The sequence below is a fragment of the Lathamus discolor genome, chromosome 3 (assembly GCF_037157495.1).
Source record: "Lathamus discolor isolate bLatDis1 chromosome 3, bLatDis1.hap1, whole genome shotgun sequence".
In the NCBI taxonomy this organism is placed as follows: Eukaryota; Metazoa; Chordata; class Aves; order Psittaciformes; family Psittacidae; genus Lathamus; species Lathamus discolor.
Window position 1 is genome coordinate 43,750,318 of NC_088886.1, and position 27,920 is coordinate 43,778,237.

Consider the following 27,920-nt stretch of genomic DNA (forward strand, 5'->3'; position numbering starts at 1 on the left):
CACCAGCTAGTTATTCATCATGTATAAAGTGGGGCAGACTAAACGTTAAAAACCCTTTTTTGATCATTTACATGCTTTTGATGGTTTGAGTCTTGCATAGTATGACTGACACTACACTTCCTTGCTCATTAAGGTTTCCTTCTATTGAAGTCTGTTGGTTTCCATCAAAAGTTGTTGATTTGAATAGGATTTACTCTTCAAAGAATCAAGACAACTGTAAAACATCACCTTGCTTTTCTCTACTATTGACTGTTATTTAGTTAGGAAATGTCACTACTAAGTTTCATAAGGTAATTAGGGAGGAGAAAGGAATTAATTTAGTGGCAGTGAAGTACACATGCAAATACTTTAAACTTTTGGCTCTACTGTGAAAGAACAGAGAATACAGCAATGCTCAGTCTGGCACCAGGAGTGTAAATAGTAGCGTATCTGTCTAATTTATTTCATTCCTATATGCAAAAGGTTGGGCAATGGGTGTAAACTGGAGCATAGGAAGTTCCACGTTAACATCAGGAAGAACTTCTTTACTGTAAGAGTGACAGAGCACTGGAACAGGTTGCCCAGGGGGGTTGTGGAGTCTCCTACACTGGAGATATTCAAGGCCCGCCTGGACAAGTTCCTGTGTGATGTACTGTAGGTTACCCTGCTCTTGCAGGGGGGTTGGACTAGATGATCTTTTTAGGTCCCTTCCAACCCTTGGGATTCTGTGATTCTGTGATTCTGTGAACCAGCAGGTATTTTGAGAAGGAGTAACAGACTTGAAGCAGTCAGACAATGTTACAATGTTAAGGGATCTTTGTCAGGTCAGCCTCTTGTATACAGTTACTTGTTAACTCTGAAGCTGAATGGCTATAACCTAAGACGGAGGAATAGAAGCAGATATAGGCAAACATTAATACCAAGAATTTCAAGAACATTCTGCTCAAAAGCAAATATGAAAAACATGCTTCAAACTGGCTAAAACTTGACTACTATTAAAAAGTTACATGGATGGAACAGAATCTAAGATCCCTTTAAGTACTTATTTTCCCCATATATAAATACTATACCGGAGTTCTTTTGGTAATTTCTATCCATGGGCAGAAAACTGTAATGAAAAACAGTCCCTATTGGAAGTACTTATTGCTTATTTTTGTAGTGGAATGCAGATTATCACTTTTCTTCAATTATTGATTCTCCTATGTAATGCCACAAGCCACTGCCACGCTGCAAGTCAGTAGCACAGCAGCATCTGTTTGGAGGATGTATGGGTAATTAGGCAGGAGACAAAAGAATCAGAGGGAAGCACACAGATACAAAAAGGCTGTGCTGGCAGCTCACATCACACAGCTCACTACTGTAGCCACACTTCACAGAGTGCTAGGCTTCTGCCTGCCTGCCTAAACCCAACAGCATTTCTCCCTGGAACTGACAGCAATGCTTTGTTCACAAAGCAGATGTAGTTTTGCAATTTAAAAAATTTAAAATTTTAATTTTCCAATACTGATTACTATGCAGATGAAGGGGTTTTATGCACAGTGCTCTCCGCACTTCTCAGCAGCAGCCTGCAGAGAAGCAACGTGGAAATCATGCTCAGAACTGTCTTGAACTACAATAATCTATTTTTATTTATAATGACATGACCATCTGTCATCTGGCTTTTTTCAGCAAGGCAAGAAGTGCCTGGCAGCCTGCTCCTCATCTCCCAAATGGTAGGTAGGGAAAACTCCTGCCTCAGCACTCCCTTTAGAACAGTTTCTTTCCCAAATCAAAGCACCGACAGCTGTAGCCCCGCAACAACAGGAGCCAGGACAAAGAACACACAGAGCAGTGCCAGTTTTCTCAGGCCAGAACTGGTTACAAAACACAGGTAAGAACTATTAGAAGATTTTAAAAGCAGATGTAGTGACTGTAAACTTCAGGCACTTAAAATGTAACCTGCAACCAAACAGAATCAAAACTATCTAACCACAATGCAATTTCTGATACGATTTCAACAGAAATTATAATCTAAACCACAGTTCAGCAAAAGCATAAAGTAAGCTTTCTTTAATGAATGGGTTTGACATTTCTCCTGCAAATGGAGGTAGCATGAAATTTCCATCTCCATTTTTCATTCATCAAGGCAAATTTAGCTCCAAAATGGCTTTGCTAAGATTTTGTCTCTGTGCATGTCCCGAACTGTTCTGTGAGTGTGCATGAGGGAGATCTTGGAGCACCAACATCTGCAGACTACTTCTGGAACAGCCGGTATTAAAATCTGCCAAATGAGAAAGCAATAGTACGTTTAATACACGTGAACAAAGAAATTCTAAATGACAGGACTGAGCAAGTAGTACAAAGCACACCATATTGATCAGTAGCCAGGAAAGGCTGCAACGGTTTTCAAAGAAGCCTGAAATACAAAGTGTCATACAACTAAGGTAGTACAGAGAACAGACTTCTCTCTCTCTAGCATCTGTCACTTTTCAGGTATGTATTTCAGGGGCAAATAAAACCTCTGGAAGCCCCAGTTCCAACCCAAACACCCAAGTGCTTTGAAGCAGGCAATTCTCCCTAAGGACATGTCTGCACTGCAGTAGAAAACATCCCCACCCAACAATGACTGAGCTAGCTCAGAGTGACTTTGCTCAACATACCAAAAACAGTTAGAAACACCTACACTGGCATGCTGCTTCACACAGATAAACACAGCCAGCAGCTAACAGCGCATCTAGAATCCAGTCTAGCTGGTTTGGGACTAGCTCAGCTATCACTTCATGGCACTGTGTGAAGCTATTTAAATAAACTTAACAGGATGGGTCCACATGGAAAAAAGGTAATAACAGCAGCTACATTCCTTAAACTTATTATCTTAACATGACAAACAAATTACTTTTGATGCAGTACCTGATATAACATGTTTCAAATATGACTAATACAATCATATTTTTCAAAGAGCTTTATTGGACTGCTTCCTTTCTTGGATATATGTAACATACACAGCACACAGTTTTTATGTTGGTGTATTATTCAAACATAAGATTTAAGTTCAAATACAAAATTCAGTGATGCTCTTTGCTTTGAACACAAGAGGTTAGCTTCTTATTCACATGAAAAGCCAACACTTACCAGAATCCCTCTATAAGACTTCTAGAAGCAGTGTATTAAACCCTAGTTCAGAAATATGTAATTTCATAGTACAGAAAATATATTACTTTTACAAGAAAGTTTTATAAGAATTCCTTCAAAAAAGTAAACATTCATGTAAGCCTTCACTTATGTAACCTCCCAAAATCAACTGCAGTCAAAGACTACTATGGCTACCTGCGCCTTCCAGACATAAGACCATTTTAGAAGATCACCACTGTAACAGTAAAATTGTCAATCAATCCTTAAGCTGTCATAAATATACTCATTTCATAATTAAAAATACAGGAATCTCACATTTCTCAATTACAAGTTCTCAACCTGAATTATATATAAGCATATAAAGCCATATAGGACCCTCCAGCACAGAAAACCCACAAAGCCCTTACTGTCCATTGTAAGCAAAGTTTTGACTCACATGTTTTCACAAAACTTAGTAATCCTGAGACACACACACACACAAAATGTTTAGCTTGGCAAAAACTGTGGTAAAAACAAAGGAAAAAAGAAACACAAGTTTAAAAGTAGGTTATGGAAAACCTGTCTAAGGCAGGTCTTTCTGAACTACATCTGCCCAGTGACCAGATTCAGTGTTCTCACAGAAACGCGTACAGTGTTTCAAAGGAATTGTTCAGCATTGCTAACAATAGCACTCGTGTGCTCCACCTCATTTTTGTTAAATCACAGGTTTTAATAATTCAAATAATTAATCATCCTGATTTTAGAACCCCAAGATACTAAACATTATGAGTTTTAAAATTCTGTTCCAAATCTTAACATGTATAGTAAAATGCACTTCTGAGGCACAGCTGAAAAATTCAAGCAGGAACTGATTGTCTTACATATAGCCATAAACATTCAAGAAATGGTTGGTCTATTTTGAGTTCAAAATTTCAATGTTCCCACAAAAGGGAAGAGTCTTGATGATTTGATTTTCTGTATTCTACAAACATTAGTATACAGTCAATGTTAACATAGAAAACTTGGCACTAGAACTGCCTCTTTCAGAGCCATACAGTCTTCACATGCACTGTAACCTACAGTCAAACATAATTTCCAACTGTGCTGGAAATTTTCTATTATTCTGTATCTGACATTTCTATTAAAAATAAACATAGGCTATCTTCTAAGCCTATCTTCTCCCACAACTTCAAAAGCAAGTATCAAAAAGGAAGAAACAGCAAAAATAGAAGAAATAAACACACTGTGCTAGTTATGAAGCTCTGACACCTGACAGCCACAGTCTGAGGAACATTAAAAAATTTCTATATACAAATTTTATATACACGCTAAGATTAAGAGCTTAAGAAAATTACTATATCTGGTTGTGCAATTATTTCCACCACTTCCACACTTAGGTGCAACTCACACAAGCACATTTTCAGATGTATTTTTGCACAGTAATCTTCTATTTGGTCTGTCCATAGAATTAGGTCAATACTTTCACCTACAGGCATCTAAAAGTACACACTTGTCATTTAAAAGTCAGGCCTTAGTTTCTCGGATAAAACATAGCATATTTAGAAGTTCGAAAACCAAGCAGGTCTCTCATTTCATTTCGAAACTTTGACAAGTCTTGCCGCAGCTCATTTAGGTTTTCCACAGTTGCCTGATCCGTGCTTTGCATCTTCTGTCTCATGGAAGTCAAGTAACGGTGGACTAAGCAACACATCACCTTTTGATAATTTTCATCTCTCTTCTGCTTCAGATTTCTCCATTCCTTTAAACAAACATCACACATTTACTATTGATAAGTGAGTTTTGAGATCTAAAGCCTGTACACAATTATACAGAATAAACATGAACAAAATAAGTTATTTTATAGATGCATCCTGACACTTACAAATATACAATGCATGTAATTTGCCAGCAAAATATAAATTAAATTATTATATGTGAATATAAGATGTGAAAATAAGATGTGAATACAAGATGAATATAAAACGTGAATGTAAGATGTGAAAAATTGTAGTCTACCTGACTTGATAATTGAACTATGAGCAATTAAGACATCCATAATCTTGCATGTCTCTCAGTGCACATTTCATGAAGTCTTTGAATTACTTATGTTATTTTTGTTGGCAAGAAGATGCAAAATCAGTATGCAAAATTACAGGGTACAATAAAAACATTTATTTAACCTTTTTTATAGAAAAAATTTAACAAAACAACCCTTCCCCAACAATGAGAGGTTCAGTGATACTTTTTGGTTATTTGTTTTGACACTTTTGCCGTATGTTTAAAACGATTACCTTGCCTAAATAATAACCAGAATAACCTCACAATTTTTGAAATAAGCACATACTTCCTTGATGTTTCTGAGTTTTCAATCGATCAAAGCATTTTTTCCAAATCGTTTCTGGGGGATTTAAGGGTTGGAGATAAGGGGGTTGAAATTCACAGAAGTTAACAGAATCTTATTTAAGCAGAAATAGGTAACAGTTACTTATTTCTATTCTGGATGCAACACACGTTATTCTACACCTCCTATTTACCTTAGCAGCACTCACCATGTGACAGGCAGCTTCAAGCAGCAGTTTGCGTATTCATTTTAGCAAGCAGCACCTTTCCCGCTTCAAAGCCTACAATCATTTCTTACCTTTAGACTGTTCTGACGTTTCACTTTGCCACTTGATGTATGAGAGCAGATCCATTTACTAAGACTGTTGAAAAGATAACAGATAGTCTTGGGAGAGGGAATAACATTGAAAGGTGGAGGTAGCGTGCATTTGTCATCAAAGTAGCTAAGCCAAAGCTTGGCACGAGCAAACTTCCATTCCTTATCTTCATGATTCTAGAGTACCAGAAACATTAACAGAGATCAGAAGAAAAATACTAACAGGCTATTTCATAAGTTTTATTTTCTCATACCTGAAAAACTGTTATTTAACTTTGATTATATAATATTTTAATATATAGATTATACAGCACGTTTAATAAATTTGCTTTAATATATAAATATTAAATAATTAAAATAAAACCAGATCTCTTCATTTCACTATATATTCTAAATACAAAATTCAGTTATAAAGGTATAAACCCCCTATCAAATGCTGAAACACTACCTTATCAAGAATATCATCTTGACTTGAACAGGCCTTGTATCAAGAAAGCCTTCAATTGCCAGAAGGCCAAAGCCTTGCACACGTTCATCATGCAAAGTACCCATTTTATTTTGATCAATGTAAAGGAAAAGTTCAAGAAAATAAAGAAAATTTGAAGTAAAGATGCCCCTTGTGAACTCAGAGACAGAGCTCATCCATGGAGGTCTGTAGATTAGTCTACACATTGTAGGAAGAAATTTGTGCAAAATCCAAATGATACAGCTAGTAATTACTGGTAATTAATCAGAAACCACTTACTGCTATCAGCTGAAAACTTTTATGAAGCATTGCCACAAGGAGTTTAGTTAATACTATCACAACCACCACGTTGTATGTACCAACAATAACAGCACCCACGAAAGACTGCAATTCTTCACCATAGCTAAAACGTGTGACAAAGATTGCTACATGTGCCAGGGAGAATATATACCAGAACAGAGCAAAACATGTGCCAATAAACCTACAAAAACAAGAAAAAAAATCTGGTTAGGTAAAGCAAACACCAAAAATGAGTTTATTGAATGTAAATTTAAGTTCAGTAAAAAATTCCAGTTCTGTTTCATTACTAGGAACAATAAAGCTATTTCATAAATATCAAACTCACGAATGGAATGTGTCATTGCTCTGCTGTTCACAGAAAATACCCGCACAATCCTTCTCTTCATTTACAGTAAATCCTTTATCATAAAGTTGTGTCAATCCAATTGTGAATGAGAACAAGACAAGAAGAAACATGCCCAGAAATTTTCCGAAATCTTGTAGCATCTGCCCCATTGAAATCTGTGAAATAATTTATTTCCAGTTTTAGTATAACATGTAATTACTTTTTGTTTGCAATCTCTCCTTCATCCTCTAATCAGTAAAAAAGTATCTACTTACATTTTTAATGTTTAACTTAAAATTTACATGCTAAACAGACCTCAAAATCAACAGCTACCCTCACACCATTTTTCAGTGAAAAATTCTAGATGTCAGAAAGAAAATTTAAGTAGTTTGAACATCACCTAATAAGTTCATCTCCTTTAATTAACCATAAGCAATAGTATCTACAATGTAGATATCTATAATATCTACAATATTATTTATTTGTAATACCACTGGTAATAAGCAACTCACAAGTCAGTAGATAAGTATCCTGGGCTGCATCAAAAGGAGCGTGACCAGCAGGTCGAAAGAGGTGATCCTGCCCCTCTACTCTGCTCTTGTGAGACCTCCCCTGGAGTATTGTGTGCAGTTCTGGTGTCCTCAACATAAAAAGGACATGCAACTGTTGGAACAAGTCCAGAGGAGGGCCACGAGGATGATCAGGGGACTGGAGCACCTCCCTTATGAAGACAGGCTGAGGAAGTTGGGGCTGTTCAGCCTGGAGAAGAGAAGGCTGCGTGGGGACCTCATAGCAGCCTTCCAGTACCTGAAGGGGGCCTATAGGAATGCTGGGGAGGGACTCTTCATCAGGGACTGTAGTGACAGGACAAGGGGTAACGGGTTAAAACTTAAACAGGGGAAGTTTGGATTGGATATAAGGAGAAAATTGTTTCCTGTTAGGGTGGTGAGGCACTGGAATCGGTTGCCCAGGGGGGTTGCGAGTGCTCCATCCTTGGCAGCGTTCAAGGCCAGGTTGGATGAAGCCTTGGGTGGGATGGTTTAGTGTGAGGTGTCCCTGCCCATGGCAGGGGGGTTGGAACTAGATGATCTTGAGGTCCTTTCCAACCCTAACTATTCTATGATTCTATAACTAAAATGCATTTGAACATAAATACCAATATAGAAAATTAAGAAAACACTTAATAAGCTCACCGAATTAATCAAAACATTTGGAATTGTAATTCATCACTAATCAAAATGGAGTATACCAAAGCCCATCTGAAGAATACAGAATTAATTCACTGTATGTTTTATGTAAGATTTTAAATATATACAATATATTTAAAGCATATTAATATATATTATATTAATGTGTTTTGAAGCACATAAAAATTGAAGGGTGTATAGAAGATAGGACACTGAATTCAGATCATTAGTTTCCATTTCAAAGTATCCTATACCGAAGTTTGCAACAGTACAAAAAAATCCCAAACCCAACACCACCCCTCACAAAAAAAACCCAAACCCAGCATCTTAAAAAAAAAAAAAAATTATGCTTGTGCATTTTTCCAGCACAGAGAAATCAGTGACTTGCTTTTGTCATAAGCATAAATTTTTTTACAGACACAGCATAAACTGTTTACATCATTTAAATTACTCTTCCTACAAACTTCTTCATAGAATAACATACTATTATAAAGAATATAAATACATAAATTGGGGTTGGGTAAATCTAATCGTGTATAAGAAATTAGCGTGTGGAAAGCCAGATTCTATATGAAACATAATCTGTACAAATCATAGTTCAGAACTGTATCACTGGTCTGGTTTTGCAAGCACAAGTTTACTGGGAGATACAGTGCCAGCTCTGGCTCCTTTCCCATGCTGCTGCAATCCCAGTAAGTACCCCTGCTGCACAGCAGAGCCTCTCTGATTCTTTGCACAGTTTGCCACTGTCATGGAGAACGTGCAACTGCAGGCAGAGCTATGCAGTGCTTGTACCATTTGGTCAGAGGATGACTGTACTGTACATCATACTGTTTTACCACATCCAACTCTTTAAAGAAAAAAACCACCCCAACAACAGTACATTTACTTTTTAATTGATACATGGTTGAAGGCAAGAGAGACTAAGTAGATGAAACAGAGATGCACAAAAAGTGCAACTCACCCTAAACTATTTTGTTTGGAATAGTGTAATAACACAGAACAAATACCAACTGCTTTCTTCATATACTCATGCTATTCCTTTCTATGTATTCAGAATTTCTAAGAATTTTAAAGCTAATTATCTAGTCTAGGGAAATAATATGCTACCTCTTGTTAACAATAATAAACCATCACACAGTCAACTTACAAATCTATATTTAAACAGGTTTTATTAACCAGTAAGTAACTGAACGCTTAAAAATAACTCCAGTAGCCAACAGACCACAGTACCTGCCTCTTCCCCCCTACCATTGGGCTTCCATGCCATATTTGATTACCACCATTTGAACTTTGTGACCTACTTTCAGAAAAACTCTAGGAGTTGTTGCACAAGCTGTACTGGCCAACAGTAATAACATAAGCTTCAGTGTGCCACTGAATGGGGAGACTGTTGACTGTTTTTGTTTACTTGGAAAAATTCGTAACATAGCCTCCTAATAAAAAACTTGTGGAAGATCTAGTACAAAAATAAATATGAACATTAAACAGTGAATCTCTTTAAAATGCGGACAGACTTCAGTGTTCAATCAATTTGTATAACAAGCCTAATGCTTGCTGCAACATAAAAACTTCAGTATTTTTTCAAAGTACGCATGTATATTTCAATTTAAACTTTTATAAAAGAAACATAAAAATTATTAACAGCAATATAGTCACAGCTAGAGACAAAAGGACAAGTAGTGAAGCAAAGAAAATCCTGAAAGGATAATCAAGCATCTTCCAATAATACTAAACTGGTTACAGGAAGTATGAACATTATTTTTCAAGTACTTGTTACAATGATTTAGAAAGACCAATTATTTTTTCTTTTCAAAGGACTACTCTATCAAAAATATTCTAAGAGATAATTATTTGTGCAGCAAGGTTAAGTACTCCAACTCATAAAAATGAGCTGAACCTTCAAGCTGGAGGTTTTCAGGTAGATCCTAAAGCCTTGACACAAGACCTGGTGATATGAGCCAAAATTATTTATTTGAGAACCTCCTTTGGTATAGCTCTAGTTGCACAAGAAGAGTTAAATAAAAATGCTGCTCCCAAATATTTACACTTAACAGTGATAATGTTTCTTGTAGCATCCTTACAAGCCATCCTTTGCCACAAAGCTCTTAAAACTAGTCCTGCTCATTAGAAAAGAGGATGAAGCAATGATCTGACCCATTAGGACAAATTCCATCAGTATAATCACTGGATGACTACCATGCTTATTCCAAGTGCCTTTATATTCAATAGACCCTGCAAACTCAGTGACAATGCTGACAACCAGCTATATTAATTATATCCTATCATTAACAGGGGAAAATGAAATAAATAAATAAGAAGGGAATAATCATTGGTACAAAAAAAAAAAAAACAACAGTGACTTGTCTGCTAGCATGACCAGCAGGTCAAAGGAGGTGATCCTGCCCTCATGACACCCCACTTGGGAGTAGTCTGTAGAGTTCTGGTGTCCTCAATATAAGAAGGACATGGAGCTGTTGGAGCAAGTTCAGAGGAGGGCCACAAGGATGATCAGGGGAATGGAGCACCTCCCACATGAAGACAGGCTGAGAAAGTTGGGGCTGTTCAGCCTGGAGAAGAGAAGCTGTGTGGAGACCTCATTGCAGTCCTCCAGTATCCAAAGGGGGCCTACAAGGATGCTGGAGAGGGACTCTTCATCAGGGAATGTAGCGATAGGACAAGGGGTAATGGGGTTCAAACTACAACAGGGGAAGTTCAGGTTATATATAAGGAAGAAGTTCTTTACTGTGAGGGTGGTGAGGCACTGGAACAGGCTGCCCAAAGAAATAGCAAATGCTCCATCCCTGGCAGTGTTCAGGGCCAGGTTGGACGGGGCCTTGGGTGAGATGGTCTAGTGTGAAGTGTCCCTGAACATGGCAAAAGGCTTGGAACTAGATGATCTTAAGGTCCTTGCCAACCCTAACCATTTTATGATTCTATGGTCTGATTTGTTGTCATAAGTTTCCAGGAAGTAAGCCCATAGAACCTGGCAGTATACCTATGCAAAGCTTTCTGCAGTAAGCTATGCTTTTAATAACAAGTGCTTTAGTCTGTAAGGGCTTTTCACTGGCAAACAAACAGTATCAGTCAGTGCTGACAACTGAAGCTAAACAAAAGAAAACACAGAAGAGAAAAAAAAATTGCTAGTGAAGTAAGAAGCGACTTCTACTCACAATGTTTTTTAGAAGGAAGCTTTCTTCCTCATTTTAATCTAAAAAGGATTCAGAGAGGTAACTGCATCCTATCCATGTGATACCTTAATAACAGTCCATGTTCCCTCCCCTCTCCCCAAGGGTATACCTCCTATATAGCAACATACTGCACCCTCGGGTCCATGCGCTTTATCTGCAGTTTACCATGATGAATAGCACCAAGACAAAGATGGGACTGTCTGTGCTTAAAAAAAAAGAGAAATTAACAAAAAAACAGTACATGGCATAAAGTCAGCAGAAAACTCCATGTCCACTCTCAAATCAGGAAGAGAAAAACTAAACTCTTTGCACAAAACCAAGCTAAATTCTAAGTTCAAGTGAAAAAATTGCTTAGAAACTGTTGTGGTCTCCTCATTCATCTGTCTTTTTTAGAGGTAAGAAATCAGGACAATCATTTACATATAACTTTATAGGAAGAATCTGATCCTTAGTTTTCAGACTGCAGACATTTATGCAGTATGTGAAGCTAACAACAGATGAAAACAAAAAGACAATATAGGTACAGTTATCACGGAAAAGTTACTGTAAGAAAGTTAATTACACTACGTTTTCCATTCTTATCCTTACCTTTTCCCATCTAAATGAGTATGTTTTACATGAGAGATTAAAAAAATCAAATTCCAATGCGATATCACTTGTATTTTTGACTTTCCAAGTTTCTTACTTTCACTTCTCCTTTTCTATTTTCAATAAGATATTTTATAGCAAATTAAAAATAAGTTTTATGTTTTCTCAAGCAGTAATGGTATTCACCTGAAGTGGTCCCAGAATAGAGCTGGTTGTGTACATGAAGAAGAGACGCAGATAACTAAGAACATTAGCAAAGGCAAAAAGACCCTCGGCCACAAGGGTAGGATGGAATGCATCCCAGTCCTTCCTTTCAGCGTAATCATGAAACTGTAATATAAAAATGACAAACTGGGATCACTGACATTATAAATAAAGCAATGCAACCATGTACCAATCCCTATTTCTGCATTCAAAGCAGGAAACAACATAAATGAAATAAATACATATGATTCGTAGATGACTTACCTCTTTCAGATACCACACTTTTTAGACAAAAGCATTTTAAAAAGCCATTCCAGAAAGAGCCAGAAATCTGATGATTTAACTTCAGCATTTAATTCTGCCACTTACTTGCTTACGAACCATTTATTTATCTGTTTTGCTTTCCCTTCTACTCTGTTTTGCATGCTGGTAAAGCACATTACTTTGTAAACATGTACGTTGTCTAGTGTAATAGGCCTCAGTCAAAACCAACATCAAAATGCTGCAAAGAAAAGTAAGGTACACATGCAATGTGGTGACACCTCGTCTTAATCAGTTTTAGAAAGATTTAGAAAAATTTGGGACCTGAGGTTCAATCAATGGATTTTATGAATTACTACAGAGAATGGCAGTCACAAGTAAACTGTTGGAGTAAACACACCCTTAAAGTAGTTCTATTAGGAACCATTCAACTATTCATGGAATATCCACAGATCCCTAACATTGGGCTTGGCTGAAAGCATTCAGCATTATATTAACAGCTTCTGCTGTCTCAAGATGAACATTTGAAAACTAAGGAACTCAAAGCTGTTACAAAATTACTTTCCCAAAACAGCGGTGAACAAAGATGGCAAGAAAGAGGGATAAACATGGGGTTTATACATTGCAATTCTATATGTACAAATCTCTCTGCTACACTCTTCCTTTACTTCTGACAGGTTCAGTGCCTGTAATATGGACCTAAAATGCAAACAAAACATTTTTATTTAGTTTTCTAAATAATGAATAAGCTATAAAAATAATTTTTCCATATAAAAATAGCCCAAAAATGCCATTATGTGCCTGCTACACAGGACAGGAGTCCTGCATCTTAAAAAAGATTACTACTTAAATTAGCCACAAAGTGCTCTTACTTCAGCAAAGGAACTACTACTACAGACATGTGCTGCTTGCAAAACAAATAGCTGGGAAGGCAGCCCAACATGGCATTCTCTCTCCAAGAAATGGAGCTTTCCTTTCCAAATGATTACCAGCCTCTGGAATCAATGCTAGGATAGGGAAATGAGCCAAACACCAAGCTGGGAAGAACTGAACCAGTTTACTTCCCTCCCAACTGCCCGATAGCTGTCAACTCACAGTTTGCTATACAAAATAATGGTGCTACTGCAGTGGCTTAAATTTTGCTAAAATATTCATATCCAGTTGGACTGGCAGCTTGTCATATGCTGTGCTGCTAACAACAGAATGGGAATGATCATTTTCAAAATTTATGTCTTTGATCTAATCCAGATGGCTTTTCACATAGAAAAGACAGGGCTCTTCTATCGTCTTGGGCCTTTTCTCCTTACTACAAAAAACCCATCAAACCCAAACCCAACAAGCCCAAAACCCAAGCAAAAAAAACCACCACCAAACAAAAATAAATAAAAACCCCAAAACCAAAAAACCCCACAACCACTTATAAAATTTGAGTATATGTAATCAAAAGCTGAATGAAACTTTCCGTAACAAAAAAGCAAGCTAAACACAGCAATTACCATTAGCTTTCTGCATAGTACTGATCCACGGAATCAGGAAAGCCCAAAGGCCAAATCATATGAGCTGTATACTGAGATTTCCCAAAATTAACATCAAGCCATTTGGAAGACCAGCCAGTTCGTACAAGGAGGACTGCAGCTCTGTTTGGGGTTTTAAGTACTCGGACATGTCTTGATGTATATTCCAACCCCCATTTGCCTCAGAGAAAACACCTTCAACACCAGAACGAGGGGAAACACAGCATTCAGAAGCCTCAATTCTGAGTGGCAAGAGCCACAGAGGGAGCCTCAAGTCCTTGACAGGACTTGGCTAGGAGCCCGCAGCTCAGCTGATCAGGTTTGAGATCATCTTAAGAACCTGAATGTGCCCAAGTCCATGGGACCTGATGAAATCCATCCGTGGGTCCTGAAGGAGCTGGCAAATGAGGTTGCTAAGCCACTGTCCATCGTATTTGGAAAATCATGGCAGTCAGGTGAAATTCCTGACAACTGGAAAAAGGGAAATATAAGCCCCACTTTCAAGAGGAGGAATACCAGTCAGTCTCACCTCTGTGCCTGGCAAAATCTTGGAGCACATTCTCCTGGAAGGCATGCTAAGGCACATGAAAAACAAGGTGGTTTGTGACAGCCAACATGGCTTCATTAAGGGGAAATCCTTCCTGACCAATTTGGTGGCCTTCTATGACGGGGCTACAGAACTGATGGATAGGGGCAGAGCAGTTGATGTCATCTACCTGGACTTGTGCAAAGTGTCTGACACTGTCCTGCATGACATCCTTATTTCTAAATTGGAGAGGCATCAATTTGATAGGCAGACCACTCGGTGGATAAAGAACTGGCTGGATGGCCACATGCAAAGAGTTGTGGTCAACGGCTTGAGTCCAGGGGGCTCAAGCCCCTCCTGTATGAAGACAGAATGAGAAAACTGGGGCTGTTCAGCCTGGAGAAGAGAAGGCTGTGTGGAGACCTCATAGCAGCCTTCCAGTATCTGAAGGGGGCCTACAGGGATGGTGGAGAGGGACTCTTCATTAGGGACTGTAGTGATAGGACAAGGCAGTCCCAGAGGAGCTCTGGAACTATGAAGAGGTGTACCCACCTTGTTATGGGCAACGACTTTGAGGGCAAAAGTTGCCAAATACAGGGAATTCATGACAAAACTAAGCTGATTACGGGATTCTTCTAAGAAGTCTTCTAAACCATCATACCAGAGTCTTTTAACATCTGACCACACCATTCCTGCAGGAAAAAAAAAAAGCCAGAGAAGTCAAGCCACAGCACTTAACAGATATTCTTTTACAACCAAAGCATTTTGACTGGCTTTTGTAAATGACATTTTAGCAAAGAGAAAGAAATGGAGTAACCTACTAAATTTATGAGAAGCTCTGTACTGGATTACAAACATTAATCATAAGGCAACAAGATGTTTAACCTTTTCAAGACTACTTTCCAATGAAGAAACACATTCTCTAGCAAAAAATAGAAATGGAAAATGGTCGAATTCAAATAAAGGTAGAGGGCTAGAATATAAACACTGCTTCTGACTGAAAGGTATTCGCCTTTTTCCAAAAGCAATATAGAAAGCATTATAGTGCTTTGTAAAGTACCAAAAATCTTTATAATACCTACACACTTCCAAAACAAATTTTTAAGAGTAATCAGCTCAGTAACTGCTACTGAAAAGATCCAAAAAGTAGAAAGCTTTCTTACCCTAGGTAACAACATTAGCAGAGACCATGACTTAAGACTACAAAAACTGGAAGCTTAACTAAGAGCAATATACATTTAAATATTCAGGATCTTTATAGAAAGCTCAATTTTACCATTGTTAACCATGTCTGGCTGTATGGAAAAATACAGTTGCTAAGAATTTTACTAACTGAATGTCTGTTACGGACTTGACATTTTATAGAACTTGAAAGGACCATTAGATTAAATATAATTGTACCTTTGATTTCTATGAGTAATCAGTTGTTTAATGTTGGGGGGGGGGAGTACCTCAGTTGTACACTACTGCATTTAAGACAAGAAAAGAGCATGTGTATAAATGGCAGTTGAAAACTGTTAAGACTTGGTTCAGCTTTTAGAACTTCGCAATTTCTCTCAAACTTTTAGAATAGCTAGAACAAGACCCAGTGAATGGAGAAAAAAAAAATCAGTTATGTGTGACTGTATTTGTTGAGTCAACTTCACAGCAATGTAGGAAGGCATAATAAGTGTGCTATGTACACTTTGTTAAAAGACTTACATAAATCTCTCTTCTTCCCCGTATAAAGAAAATATTTCTAAGCCAGAACCTCTGTGCCTCTACTTTACAATTACATAAAGATCTCAGGTTTTCAAGGAAACAGGTTTAGTGGTAATATTCAGAATATCATATACAGACACAAGTAATTATGGAGCTCCTACGACTTTTTTTATAGACTTCATAGAATATCTTGAGTTGGAAGGGACCCACACAGATTACCAACTCCAACCACTGACTCCACACAGGGCAACCTAAAATTATATCGTATCTCTAAAAGCACTGTCCAAACACTTCTTGTAAAAACGCTGGAAGAAGTTAAAAGTTCCATGGATTGCTGGCTGATGAAAAAACAAACTAGATTTGACTCACAGTGATTAAACCAGCTGCATACTAAATACTACTACCTATTCATGAAAAGTTGTTGGAAAAAACCTAAACTGATGTCTGAATCCATTTTATTCCTCTATCTAGCATTGAGAAAAACTAGTCGATGACAGGCTCTTACAAAACTATCCATACGAAGAACACATACTTGCTTTGCCTTCATGTTATTTTTGTTGGTGTTCTGGGGTTTTTTTGGTTGGTTGGGTTTTGTTTTGTGTTTTGTTGAGGGGTTTTTTTTGTTTGTTTGTTTGTTTTGTGTTTCCCCCCTCCTCCTCAAGATCAATTTTAAAATGTCTAGGAAGACACAGAGCTTTTACATTCATTTGCCATTGTACAACTGAATCTCACCTGCATCACTCTGACTGCTACCAGTCCTAAAGAAAAATTCACATACCTCCTCTGGTAGATCCTACAATATTCCATTTCTTATACTTCATTTTATGTGGTAACTACAGATTGTTGTAACATTTGTCATCTCTTCCTCAAAATGTATTTGGCTTATTTTCCGTGTAACAGTACCCTTGTGAGAGCAAATTTCAGTCAAGCAATGAGTAACACGCTCAATTTCACAAGGTAGTACAAATTATTATTGTTCATCAAGGCCAGTTTGGATGGAGCATTGAGCAACCTGTCTAGTGGGAGGTGCGGAAAGAGATGATTTCTATAGTCCCTTCCAAGCCAAACCATTCTACAAGCCTATGAACATGAGCAATTGTTATCCAATCTCCTCAAATCATACCTACCAATTAGCCATATTATCAGAAGATAGTCTATTCTCTCAAGAGCTGGACCCATTGTATTCTTCTTATTCTCATTGTAGACAAGAGAATACAAATTAAGTAATAGCAGAAATGTGAAATATGAAGCTCCATGAATAATAAACTTCATGAAAGGAGTGTGAATTATGCGACCTACTCGAGACTTAGGAGCTAACAAGTAACACAGGGACAGAACTGGCCAGAAAATGCCAACCATCAAAACAGTCAAAATTTTCTTGCATGTGTGCTTGCGTCGATATCCTGCCATCTGTCCAAACCATACAGTGTTCAGAAACTGCTGGCAGTTAGACTGAGCAACAAACTGGAGGAGGGAGGAAAAGAAACAAACAAGAAATCAGTCTCAGGTTTCTTAATACAGATTACTAATTTACATTATTAAAATTAATTTTCAAACTATGTGTAGTTACCAGTGAACAGAAGAAGTCAAGAATGTTAAGCTGAAGTAATCTCCTAAGAGAACAAAAGTGCTATGGACCCACTATGATTATACACACTAATTATTTTAATTTCCTTCTAAAGCCAGCAACTAAACATAAATAATACATACTAGACTTTCAATGGTTTTCAGTCTAACAATTATTTTTTAATTATTTACAAATCCAGCATATAAATAACATCATACCTCAGTTTCACTGTTTGTTATTATAAAAAACATTGACCTGATCTGAAGAATAAGATACTATTATTGTAAAATTCTATCCACATTGTAAAACGCAATGCCTTATAAAGTGAGGCCTAAAGTGGCTGAGGTGTTTCATACCTGTCAGTTCTTAAACTCAATATGGCTCTATTCAGCAGGCTTAATTTTACATCACAGTAAGCTATGCTGTATCAGTCCCTCAAAGAAGGGTATTTTGGCCTGAAGGTTATGTAGATTATGCAAATGTAGTTTCAAATTTCAGGTGCTTATGTGCATGGAGTTACAAAAGAATCTATTTCAAGAGAGGACGGCTTGTCATTTAATTAAAAATATTGACAAAAAGAACCTTGATTGTATCATCGCATTTTAGTAAGCTTCACAAAAAAACTGTCTCTATTGTAAACCTGCCAGGAATAAAACATATTATGCAAAGATATTTTCCTCATACCACACAAAAAAAGTTATAATTCTCCAACCACTGTTGTGGTAAAAACAAGCTACACCCAAAACCAGAAGAACATATGAAATATTTCAGTATGCTTGTTTAATGCATACCAGAAATGTGTAATTCTAGGATATTCCACAACTACGGCTTATGACTTCTAAACACTATGTGCTTTTAAAGTGTCATAAACAGTTTAAGCCTAGATATGTTGAACGGGCACAATTACAATGCCTTCTGCAAATGCTAACTTAAAATGGATTTTGCATGTCTCTCTGTCCCTGGTCCTTATACTAGAATCGCACAAATACCCATTTGCCTTCTGGCACAGCAAAACTACAGTTATAATTTGTCAAAGGATAAAGACAATGATAACCTACTGCATAAAATAAGTTCCATAGTGATGGCACAAAAACGTGCCACTATTCTGGAACAGAGGCACTATTCAGTTACAAAAGCATAAGTTAGACCTGTGCTACATAATCAGTGAGCACCACAGACAAGGCCTGAGCCAAAGCTGCACAGCTAATGACAAGCGAAAAAGTGATAAATCACGTATGGCACCCTAAGGATCCATACTTCCCTTGAAAAGTATTTACTGAGGATCTGGTCAAATCGTTACCACTATCAGAACTGTTCATAAAAGAGCAGTAGTCTATACTCCAATACAGAAAATACATTCTCCTCCACTATAAATACTGAAGAAACACTCACTATCTTGCGATATCACTTCCCTTTTTCACATCCAATGTTCACACCTTGCAAATTTATTTACACTTCTATGCCTAGAGGCAGAACAACAAATGAAACGAATTACTAGCAAAATATGAGATGGAAAGCTTATCAAGTTACTGTAAAGACAAACCTCTTTTTGATTATACTTGATTGCAAGTTTTAAACGGCTTAAATTCATCCTCTCTTCCAACAATCCTCGCTTGTCTACATGTTCATCGCTGGATGTGTGATTCAGAATAACTTCTAGCTCCCGCGAATTCCGTGCTTGTGCAAGCAAATCTTTAGCAAAGGTTTTGCACTGTTGAGCTAGCTCCTCGTAATCATTTCTGAAAGACACAGAAACAGTACATACTATTACACCGCTCATATATTTTCCATTAAACCATTAACAACTCATTTTTGGTTGGGATCATATGTTATGCTAAAGACAAATGAAAAAAACCCCACAACCCAACAGCCATATGTCAAAGACTAAGCATTCTGAAGACAACTCTGTAATATGATACCATGTAACATGACAGTTACGCTTCAGTTTAGTCTGCAACTCCATTTGGCAGAGAAAAAATTGGGAAACAGAGTATACAAATTCTTATGAATTTCTTATAAAAAGTTAAAACGGAATTATTTCCAAGAGATGTGAAAGTGTAGCAGTCACAAAATATGGCACTAATACGTCATTATTTCTACTTCAAAGGGACTTTAGCTTGGTTTTGTTTATTCCTGTTATCTTAAAATCAAAGTCTACCCACTGAATACTATTTATTAATGTAATAAACACAACTACGGAAAACACATGATTTACTTGTCTCAGCACAGAAAGACAATCGGTTATAAAACCAGAAAATTCCTATGTTGTTTAGGAAAGTAGAATTTTAACCCCTACAAACATTTGCTTTCCTATTCTTGAAAGCTTTTGTACTGCTAAGTTTCAAAATGGTAGAAACCTGTATAGTTTAAACATAAAACTAAACTGAGCATATGTTCATTCAATAAAAAGGCATACGTTCATTAAATAAAAAGTCTTCTATACATCTATGCACTTTATACACATATGCACACACATGTGCTGTTCCAAGTCTTATAAGGAGCAAAATTAAGAAACAGTACCCAAAACAACTCTTAACATGAGTCAGGTCAATACAAAAAATACTTCTACTCTGATGCAGAACAAAAAAGGTACAGAGTACTAATGAGATACTGTTATAATTAATAGGTAAGTAATCTTGAAATAAGTCAGCATTTAGCATGTTTTCTACTTATTTTTCCAGAGCAGAGCTGAAATTTGAACTGTTGGTGCAACTATACACACTGAACTGTCTACACTAAAAGGAGATAAAGTAATTAAACTGTCAAAGTGACTACTACTGAGGCATGAATTATATAAGTTGTTACTATGTCAATCATCAGTTTAAACACTCCAATTACAAAGAAAAAAGAATAAACCTTTTCTAATGCATACACATTTCCAGATATGTAATTCCACAAAGGTATTAAATGGTTTGTGTTTTCAATTCCTACCTGAATTCAACCTCAACAAGGCTTAACTCTTTCAAGTCTGCACTGAGTTCAAAAGCTCTCAAGATTGGGTCTTCCTCTGTCAACATTATTAAAGCAGGACTGGCCAAACACCGATAAATGTCAAGGCGAAACCTGTGAGAAAAGAATAACAAGCAAAATGAAGATGTTTCATTTGATTAGTAGTATCAAAACAGAACCTACTGCAAAGTTGGCATAATGCAGTCAGCTGAAAGACAAAACAACTGGATTTCTTAAAATCAGACACTACACACATTGAATGTGATACATCATGGAAGATACCGTCCTTCATATACTTAGAATCCCTATTGCTCTAGTATATCAAGAATTAGCCAAACTGGTTCCCACTTCTTTTCCTCACTACTTCAACTGTTATCAGTACATCAGCAGAAGGCTATCAGTTAAGACAACAGGTACTGATAAAACTGGGTATTTTTTGAGGCTATACAGTAGCTCTTATGGTTCTTCGAGTGGAAATAAAAGAGGGAAGTGAAGCATTTAAGGCAATCTTCTATTCTAACAAACTAAATTAAAAACAGTAGGGAGCTTTAATGTGCAATGCAAAAAAAAAAAAATCAGCAAAAGCATCTGAAGAGATGTTTTCCTCTTGCAAAACTACTGGATCATGAATACTGAAACAATGTCTGTTATCCATTCTAGTTTAAACTAAGAGCTGTTATCTCAAACATTTCTAGTGTTTGTTTGCCTGGGATACCTTGACACCTTTTCTCATACTGAAGTTACTGACATGGCGTATCAGACGGATACCAGAACGTGGTCTACAGTAGCTGATTATCAGTAACAATTATCCCTTCACTCCCCTTATTTTTGGTAACTTGAATGCATACTGTAGTAATCATGTAATAATTAACTGTATATAGTAACTGAAGTACACTTATGATCTCTGAGCTCTATTTTTTCACCTCAACTCTCACGTATTAAATTGCATCCAACTTGTTACCAAGTTACCCAGACAAAATATTGTTAAGACTGGCAAATCCCTCTCCTCATTTGAATATTTATTAGAAAGCTTTCTACTTTCAAAAATACAGAATAAAAAAAAGAATTCCTGTAGTCTGCATTCATCAATCCGTAGTATATGAACACTTTCAGAAAAAGGATACAGAATTATCCACCTCCTCATTCTGGCACAAAAAACCCCAAGCATTAACCAACTTAAGAAAAAAATTATTTGCATGGATCCTATGCTCCCAAACCAAAGATAGCTAGAAGGTTTATGACATAACTGATAGAAAGGCAAAGGCACTTAGCTTAATATGCACAGTGACTAGGAGTATAAAACCAAAATGAAAGAAATGCCACTGCCTCCCACCAGCCTTTTCAAGCACAACCCATCCCCAAGAACTACTATCTCACACAATAAAGACTACGATATATAAAAGGAACCCACTCATAAACCTCACTAGAGAGATAAAGAAAATATACTGAATCTGATCCAATCAATACCAGAGAATTAAGACAAGATTTTCTTTATTATTGCCTATGACTGGTAAGTCTTACCTGGAATGTCGTAGACTATCTTTTTTGTTCTTTGCAGTACACAGTGTGCATTCACAGCCTACAGCATGAGGTTTGGGTAATGATATATCTTGCTTTAACAACATGGTGAGAATTTCATAGTTGTTACGATGAGCTGCTAAAATGACAGGTGCCACATCCATGGTCGTAGAGTATTCTGGGTTCTGAATGCGCTCCATTAATTTCTGGAATAAAATGTAGGAAGTATCTAAATTTACTACATACAGATCAACTAGTGTTTATATGTCAGGGTTTTGCGTTTTTTTAATTTTCAACAATGAATCTCTCTTTCAGAATATTTTCCTAGGTTTCATGACATAAAAATAAGGAAGACTTTGTAACAACACTCAAACATCTCTCAGATTAATCCTGGAGAAAGAAAAATGGACACAGAAATGTTTTTGCTTTATTTACATAGAAAGCCTGACACTCAGTGCCTACCTTCTCCAATATACATGCATTATATTTCAAAGTTTATTTTGCTCTAGTTTGGAAGAATAAAAAAAGAGTATATTTACTAAGCCCAGAAAACTATCCTGACTATACTATACTGTTACATAAATACCTCCTATCTCTACTTGTGAGCTTTTAAACTTTCTTTGATACTTGAGTATTGCCAAGACAAATTTCAACTGATCAATTTCAAGGTGAAAATATGATGTTTATAGAATTAAAAAAAAAAAAACACCCGCCTATGAAACTTCAACATGAGTTTATATACACAGCCTTTACAGGTCAAGGCTGCTAATCACCTTGCAAACAGTCTACAAGAAAAGATTTAGAACCACTTTTTTGTTTTCTCTCTTCTGGACTAACCAGGCATCTGTTAGTATTTGGCACATACAAATTCACTAGATTCCTTATGCGGTAAAGCAAATTAATGTATACTATTCTTTAAGACAACAGATGCTATAAATGTCCTGACTGTATCACCTTGGAGATGTAGAATTTAATTTAACAACATCATTTTAAATACACAATTACCCAGAACACAATAGCCCACACTCTCCAACCAAAAATTAAGGGATAACAGCACTCAACTACAATGGTTGGTCTGGAAGATCTTTTTGGTCGGTGATTAAGTAGAATGTCAACAGCTCCCACCACTTCTGAATCAATAGCCACCAAAAGTGCATCTGATGACTAAGGAAAGAAAACAAGTCTCATGAAACTAGCAGCAATTTAAACACCATAAAGAGTCAATATGAAGCCAAACTATTTTTTTTTACATATTTTTAAATTTATTTCTAAAGCACTAAACCAATGTTCTGTATTATCACCACACGTATGATCAGAATACAAATGTAGGTTGTCATTCCAGCAGTTAGCATCGCATTGCTGACAAATTGTTTCATTGCAATAACAGCAGAAGAACCAACTGTAAAAATTACTATACAGCAAAGATGATATAAGAGACTTGAAAAATCCAGTTCTAATGGACAGTTTACTAGGTTATTGAAACATTAAAAGCAAGTGTACAACTCAGATGTATGGAATACTTCAGCCCTGTATTCAGAGTTCTGTGGTAAAGCTATGAACACAAGTTGGTTTTTTTTTTTCCCACAGTGGTAACTACTTCTGAAACTTAATTCTTAAGGTGAGCTAAGCAGCTTTTCATTTTATTGTCCCTACAGTTGATATTATTCTTTTTAAATTACTACCCTAAAGAACTTTACCACCAGTAAAGAACTCCTTCCTTATATCCAGTCTGAACTTCCTCTCTTTAAGTTTTAACCCATTACCCCTTGTCCTATCACTACAGTCCCTAATGAATAGTCCCTCCCTAGCATACTTATAAGCCCCCTTCAGATACCGGAAGGCTGCTATGAGGTATCCAAGCAGCCTTCTCTTCTCCAGGCTGAACAGCCCTAACTCTCTCAGCCTGTCTTCATATGGGAGGTGCTCCAGTCCCCTGATCATCCTCATGGCCCTCCTCTGGACTTGTTCCAACAGCTCCATGTCCTTTTTATGTTTAGGACACCAGAACTGTACACAGTACTCCAAGTGATGTCTCATGAGAGAAGAGCAGAGGGACAGGATCACCTCCTTCGACCTGCTGGTCACGCTCTTTTTGATGTAGCCCAGGATATGGTTGGCTTTCTGGGCTGCGAGCGCACACTGCCGGCTCATGTTCATTTTCTCATCGACCAGCACCCCCAAGTCCTTCCCCACAGGGCCGCTCTGAATCTCTTCTCTGCCCAACCTGTAGCTGGCCTGGGATTGCTCTGACCCAGGTGAAGGATCTTGCACTTGTCATGGTTAAACTTCTTAAGGTCGGCATCAGCCCACCTCACAAGCGTGTCGAGGTCCCTCTGGATGGCATTCCTTCCCTCCAGTGTATCAACCAAACCACACAGCTTGGTGTCATTGGCAAACTTGCTGAGGGCGCACTCAATCCCACTGTCCACGTCGCCGACAAAGATATTGAACAAGACCAGTCCCAAAACCAACCCCAGAGGGACACTACTCGTTACTGGTCTCCAGCCGGACATTGAGCCATTGATTACAACTCTTTGTGTGCGGCCATCCAGCCAGTTCTTTATCCACCGAGTGGTCCACCTATCAAATTGATGTCTTTCCAATTTAGAGAGAAGGATGTTGTGTGGGACAGTGTCGAATACTTTGCACAAGTCCAGGTAGATGACACCAACTACTTTACCCCTGTCCATCAGTTCCATAGCCCCATCCTAGAAGGCCACCAAATTGGTCAGGCAAGATTTCCCCTTAGTGAAGCCATGCTGGCTGTCACCAAGCACCTTGTTGTTTTTCATGTGCCTTAGCATGCCTTCCAGGAGAATGTGCTCCAAGATTTTGCCAGGCACAGAAGTGAGACTGAGTGGTCTGTAATTCCCTAAAATGCAGATTTGCCTTAACTTAAAAATCATCTAATATAATGTAAAGTTTTTTAACTGCTACCATTTTAAGTTACTATATTACACAGCCAAAGAGATCTCTGTATTCTATACTTTTTAATATGATGCACTGACTGAAAACTTTGCTTTGAAGATATGTATATGTTATCTCTGCTACAGGAATAACACTTCAAATAAAATTCAGGTTTGTTAGTATCATTGAAAATATTACTTATATATTTGCCATGCTAATAAAATTCACACTAAAAAAAAATTACCGAGAAGAAAACACTTTCACAGTTACGACATGGAAAAAGAACTGAAATGCCTATAAAACCAGACTATTTCTTTCCAAATTCTGACAGGTTAACAATGAATAGAATACACAAATCAGTAACTAAACTGAAAGCTTTCAGTAACTTATGTGTTGCATACCTGGCAGCCATAATCCAAAAGAAGCTGCAGTATGTCCAAGTTTTCATTTTCAATGGTTATGGTAACAGCATTTCGTCCAAGCACATCCACACAATTTATGTTCATTTCGCCTGAGCTGTTTTCTTCTAAGAGTTTCTTAACCATGTAATAGTCACCTGCACAAGTAACATATGAATGTCACTTAATATTATTACAAAGTAATAAAAGCATGTGAACATTGTAAGTACCAGCTACCAACGGACAACATTCCATGGCTGGCAACGGACATTGAGTATGTCAGACAACTAAGAGGTCATGGTAGATAAGCATTCTCTCATCAGGGAGGAAACTGAAGGCATTTCAGAAGGTCTCTTCCAGGAAAGCATTAAGTCATATACTTAAATCCATTCTTTTAGTTCCAGTCTTATAAGCAAACACACACAAAAGCTCAGGTACTTTCAAAACTGGGGCAATAGCTCACACATAACCTGTGAGACACAACAAGTGCATCAGAGAAGGCTTCTCTGTTCAAAAGAACCATAGGCTCAGAGAAGCCCCTTTTACAACGCTACAAACAGGTCCGTACCTTCACTGAGCAGAAGCCATATCTTTTCCCATCATTACCATGTATATATTATCAAAGCAGGTGTGATATGACGCTACAATGTTATAAAATTCAAGCTAGCGAGCTTGATTAGCAACTAAATCTAACTACAGTATGACTTACAGCTGCAATTTCCTATTTGACTGAAGCATAGATATACCAGCCTGCCCTGTTTAGTGTTATTCTGTTTAATTGAAACTTCTTGCCAAAGAGAAAAGCTTTTAAGTATTTTTGTCTCTACAGTAACAAAGTATATTTCAACATAGAAGACCCTGACAAAGACAGACTGTAGTGCAGCATACTCACAGAAGTGTATGTAGCCTACTTCCATGTACAGTCTGCAAGAGGACTAAACCAGCTGTTACATAAATGATCTTTTATTTTTAACATTTTTTGCTGTGCATCCATTTGGCTCCTTGAGCCTCTGTTTTTACTTGGAGAGGAAGCTGAGGCTCGTTCTGATCTTCAGGACAGACATGCACTAGGAGTGTGGCTGCAGGCAGCCGAGCCACAGAGAGCACCAAACTTCCTAAAGCCCGCTGGCTAACGTCACTGCAGAAACGGTCCTACCACTGTCAACTAACCTAAACAAACGGGTAGCAGGCAGCTCTGCGTATAAACATACCAGCTTCCACAACCCTGCGTATGTCCTAAAGCACCCGTAATAATTCAGCACGTTATTAAAAGCTTTCATCAGAGTCCAGCATTTTGGACATGTTAAGATCAGTTTAAGACTATTTCTACTCAGGACTAAATAAAAACATTTTAGAAAACAAAATATTTTCCCATCCACTACCCTGGGTGCAAATCACAGTAAAACTGTCGCATTGTGGGGATGTCTAGATAAGCAAGTTTTACTACAAGTACATACCCACGGACACTTTTAACAGTGAGCGCAGCAAGCATGAACTCCTGCGACACAGCGCGAGGCCCCTCACAAACACAGGAGTACACGGCCCAACGCCTCCTTTCCCCCGGTGCCGATGGCTCCGGGTTCAGCAAGAGGAGCCGGGCGCTAAGGCGAGGCGCGGCCGGGCTCAGCCGCCGCAGTGGCCGCAGCAGCAGCCCTGCAGCGCACGGCGAGGACCCGCCGCCTTCCCCCCGGTACCCGGCCGGACCCTCGCAGGATCTGCTCTCAGCCTCCCGCCGGGGGGCTGGAGGCGGCTTGGGCCCCCAGAGCGAGCGGCCGCGGCCTCCGCTCGCCGACGGTGCGGCAGGCGGCTCCGCGCGGGGCAGCGGGGCCGGTACCTTTATCGCAGGCCAGCAGGAAGAGCTTCTCGTCTAGGGTGGTCTCTTCCTTCACCTGTCGCACATCCTTCAGCGCCAGCAGCTTGTTCGGCGAGGCCGAGGCGGAGGGGTCCGCGCTCTGGTACAAGGCGGCCATGACGCCGGCTCCGCCAGGCCCATGGGCGCGCGGGCGGGATGTCGGCGCGGCGCAACGCCCGATGCCCGCTGCCGCACCGCAGAGAGCAGGGCACCCCCCGCGCCCCGCGCAGTCAGCCCCGCTGGCGCGCAGGGCAGAGCTCAGCGGGGCTCCCGGACCGCACTGCGCAGGCTCCAATGGCGGCGCCCGCCCTGCGAGGGGCAGCAGGAGGAGGGTGGGCAGGAGCGCCCCCGGGGCTGCGGCGACCGATCGCCCGACGAAGCGCCTTTAATGGGGCCCCGTCTTCCTCTCCTTGCGTCGCTCCGCGGTTTACCTTCCCCACCAACAGCACTCAGGGGCTGGGGTCGGAGCCCACACCCTGCAGGAGCCGCAAAAGAGGGGTCACCTTACCCCCGGATCCACCTAAACAGTAAAGATTAATATAAGCTGAAAGTCCAACTCTCTTTTTCAATCTCCTTTAGAAAAGCCGTGTTAGGTTAGCGCCCTCTTTGAAACCAACAATGGTCTGAGAAGACAATTCTGTTAAGATGGTGGTAGGTGTCATTTATCTTTCAGGATGTAGCTCAGCCTGTCTGTCAAACTGACGGTGCTTAGCATATGCAATGGCTGCTCCTGAAACCCCT

The 27,920-nt window shown here is 38.6% G+C and overlaps 1 protein-coding gene across 3 annotated transcripts; it reads right to left on the bottom strand.

The window, feature by feature from the left end:
• Positions 1-2,905: 2,905 nt before the first annotated feature.
• TRPC1 (transient receptor potential cation channel subfamily C member 1) lies at positions 2,906-27,557 on the bottom strand. Of its 3 annotated transcripts, XM_065674917.1 has the most exons (13): positions 27,162-27,557; positions 25,331-25,485; positions 23,085-23,186; positions 22,026-22,228; positions 20,487-20,618; positions 19,099-19,294; positions 17,116-17,452; positions 14,840-14,979; positions 11,969-12,112; positions 6,817-6,992; positions 6,471-6,672; positions 5,708-5,902; positions 2,906-4,828 (listed from the first exon to the last, which is right to left on the bottom strand). In XM_065674917.1, exons 1-13 carry the CDS (start codon positions 27,295-27,297, stop codon positions 4,601-4,603), a joined length of 2,346 nt encoding a protein of 781 aa, XP_065530989.1. In that variant the 5' UTR covers positions 27,298-27,557; the 3' UTR covers positions 2,906-4,600. The 3 variants fall into 3 exon arrangements, with proteins under 3 accessions (XP_065530989.1, XP_065530990.1, XP_065530991.1); XM_065674918.1 differs by lacking the exons at positions 19,099-19,294; positions 20,487-20,618; positions 22,026-22,228; ... (1 more) ...; positions 25,331-25,485; positions 27,162-27,557 and adding an exon at positions 18,948-19,010; XM_065674919.1 differs by lacking the exons at positions 17,116-17,452; positions 19,099-19,294; positions 20,487-20,618; ... (2 more) ...; positions 25,331-25,485; positions 27,162-27,557 and adding an exon at positions 15,689-17,097.
• Positions 27,558-27,920: the final 363 nt, after the last annotated feature.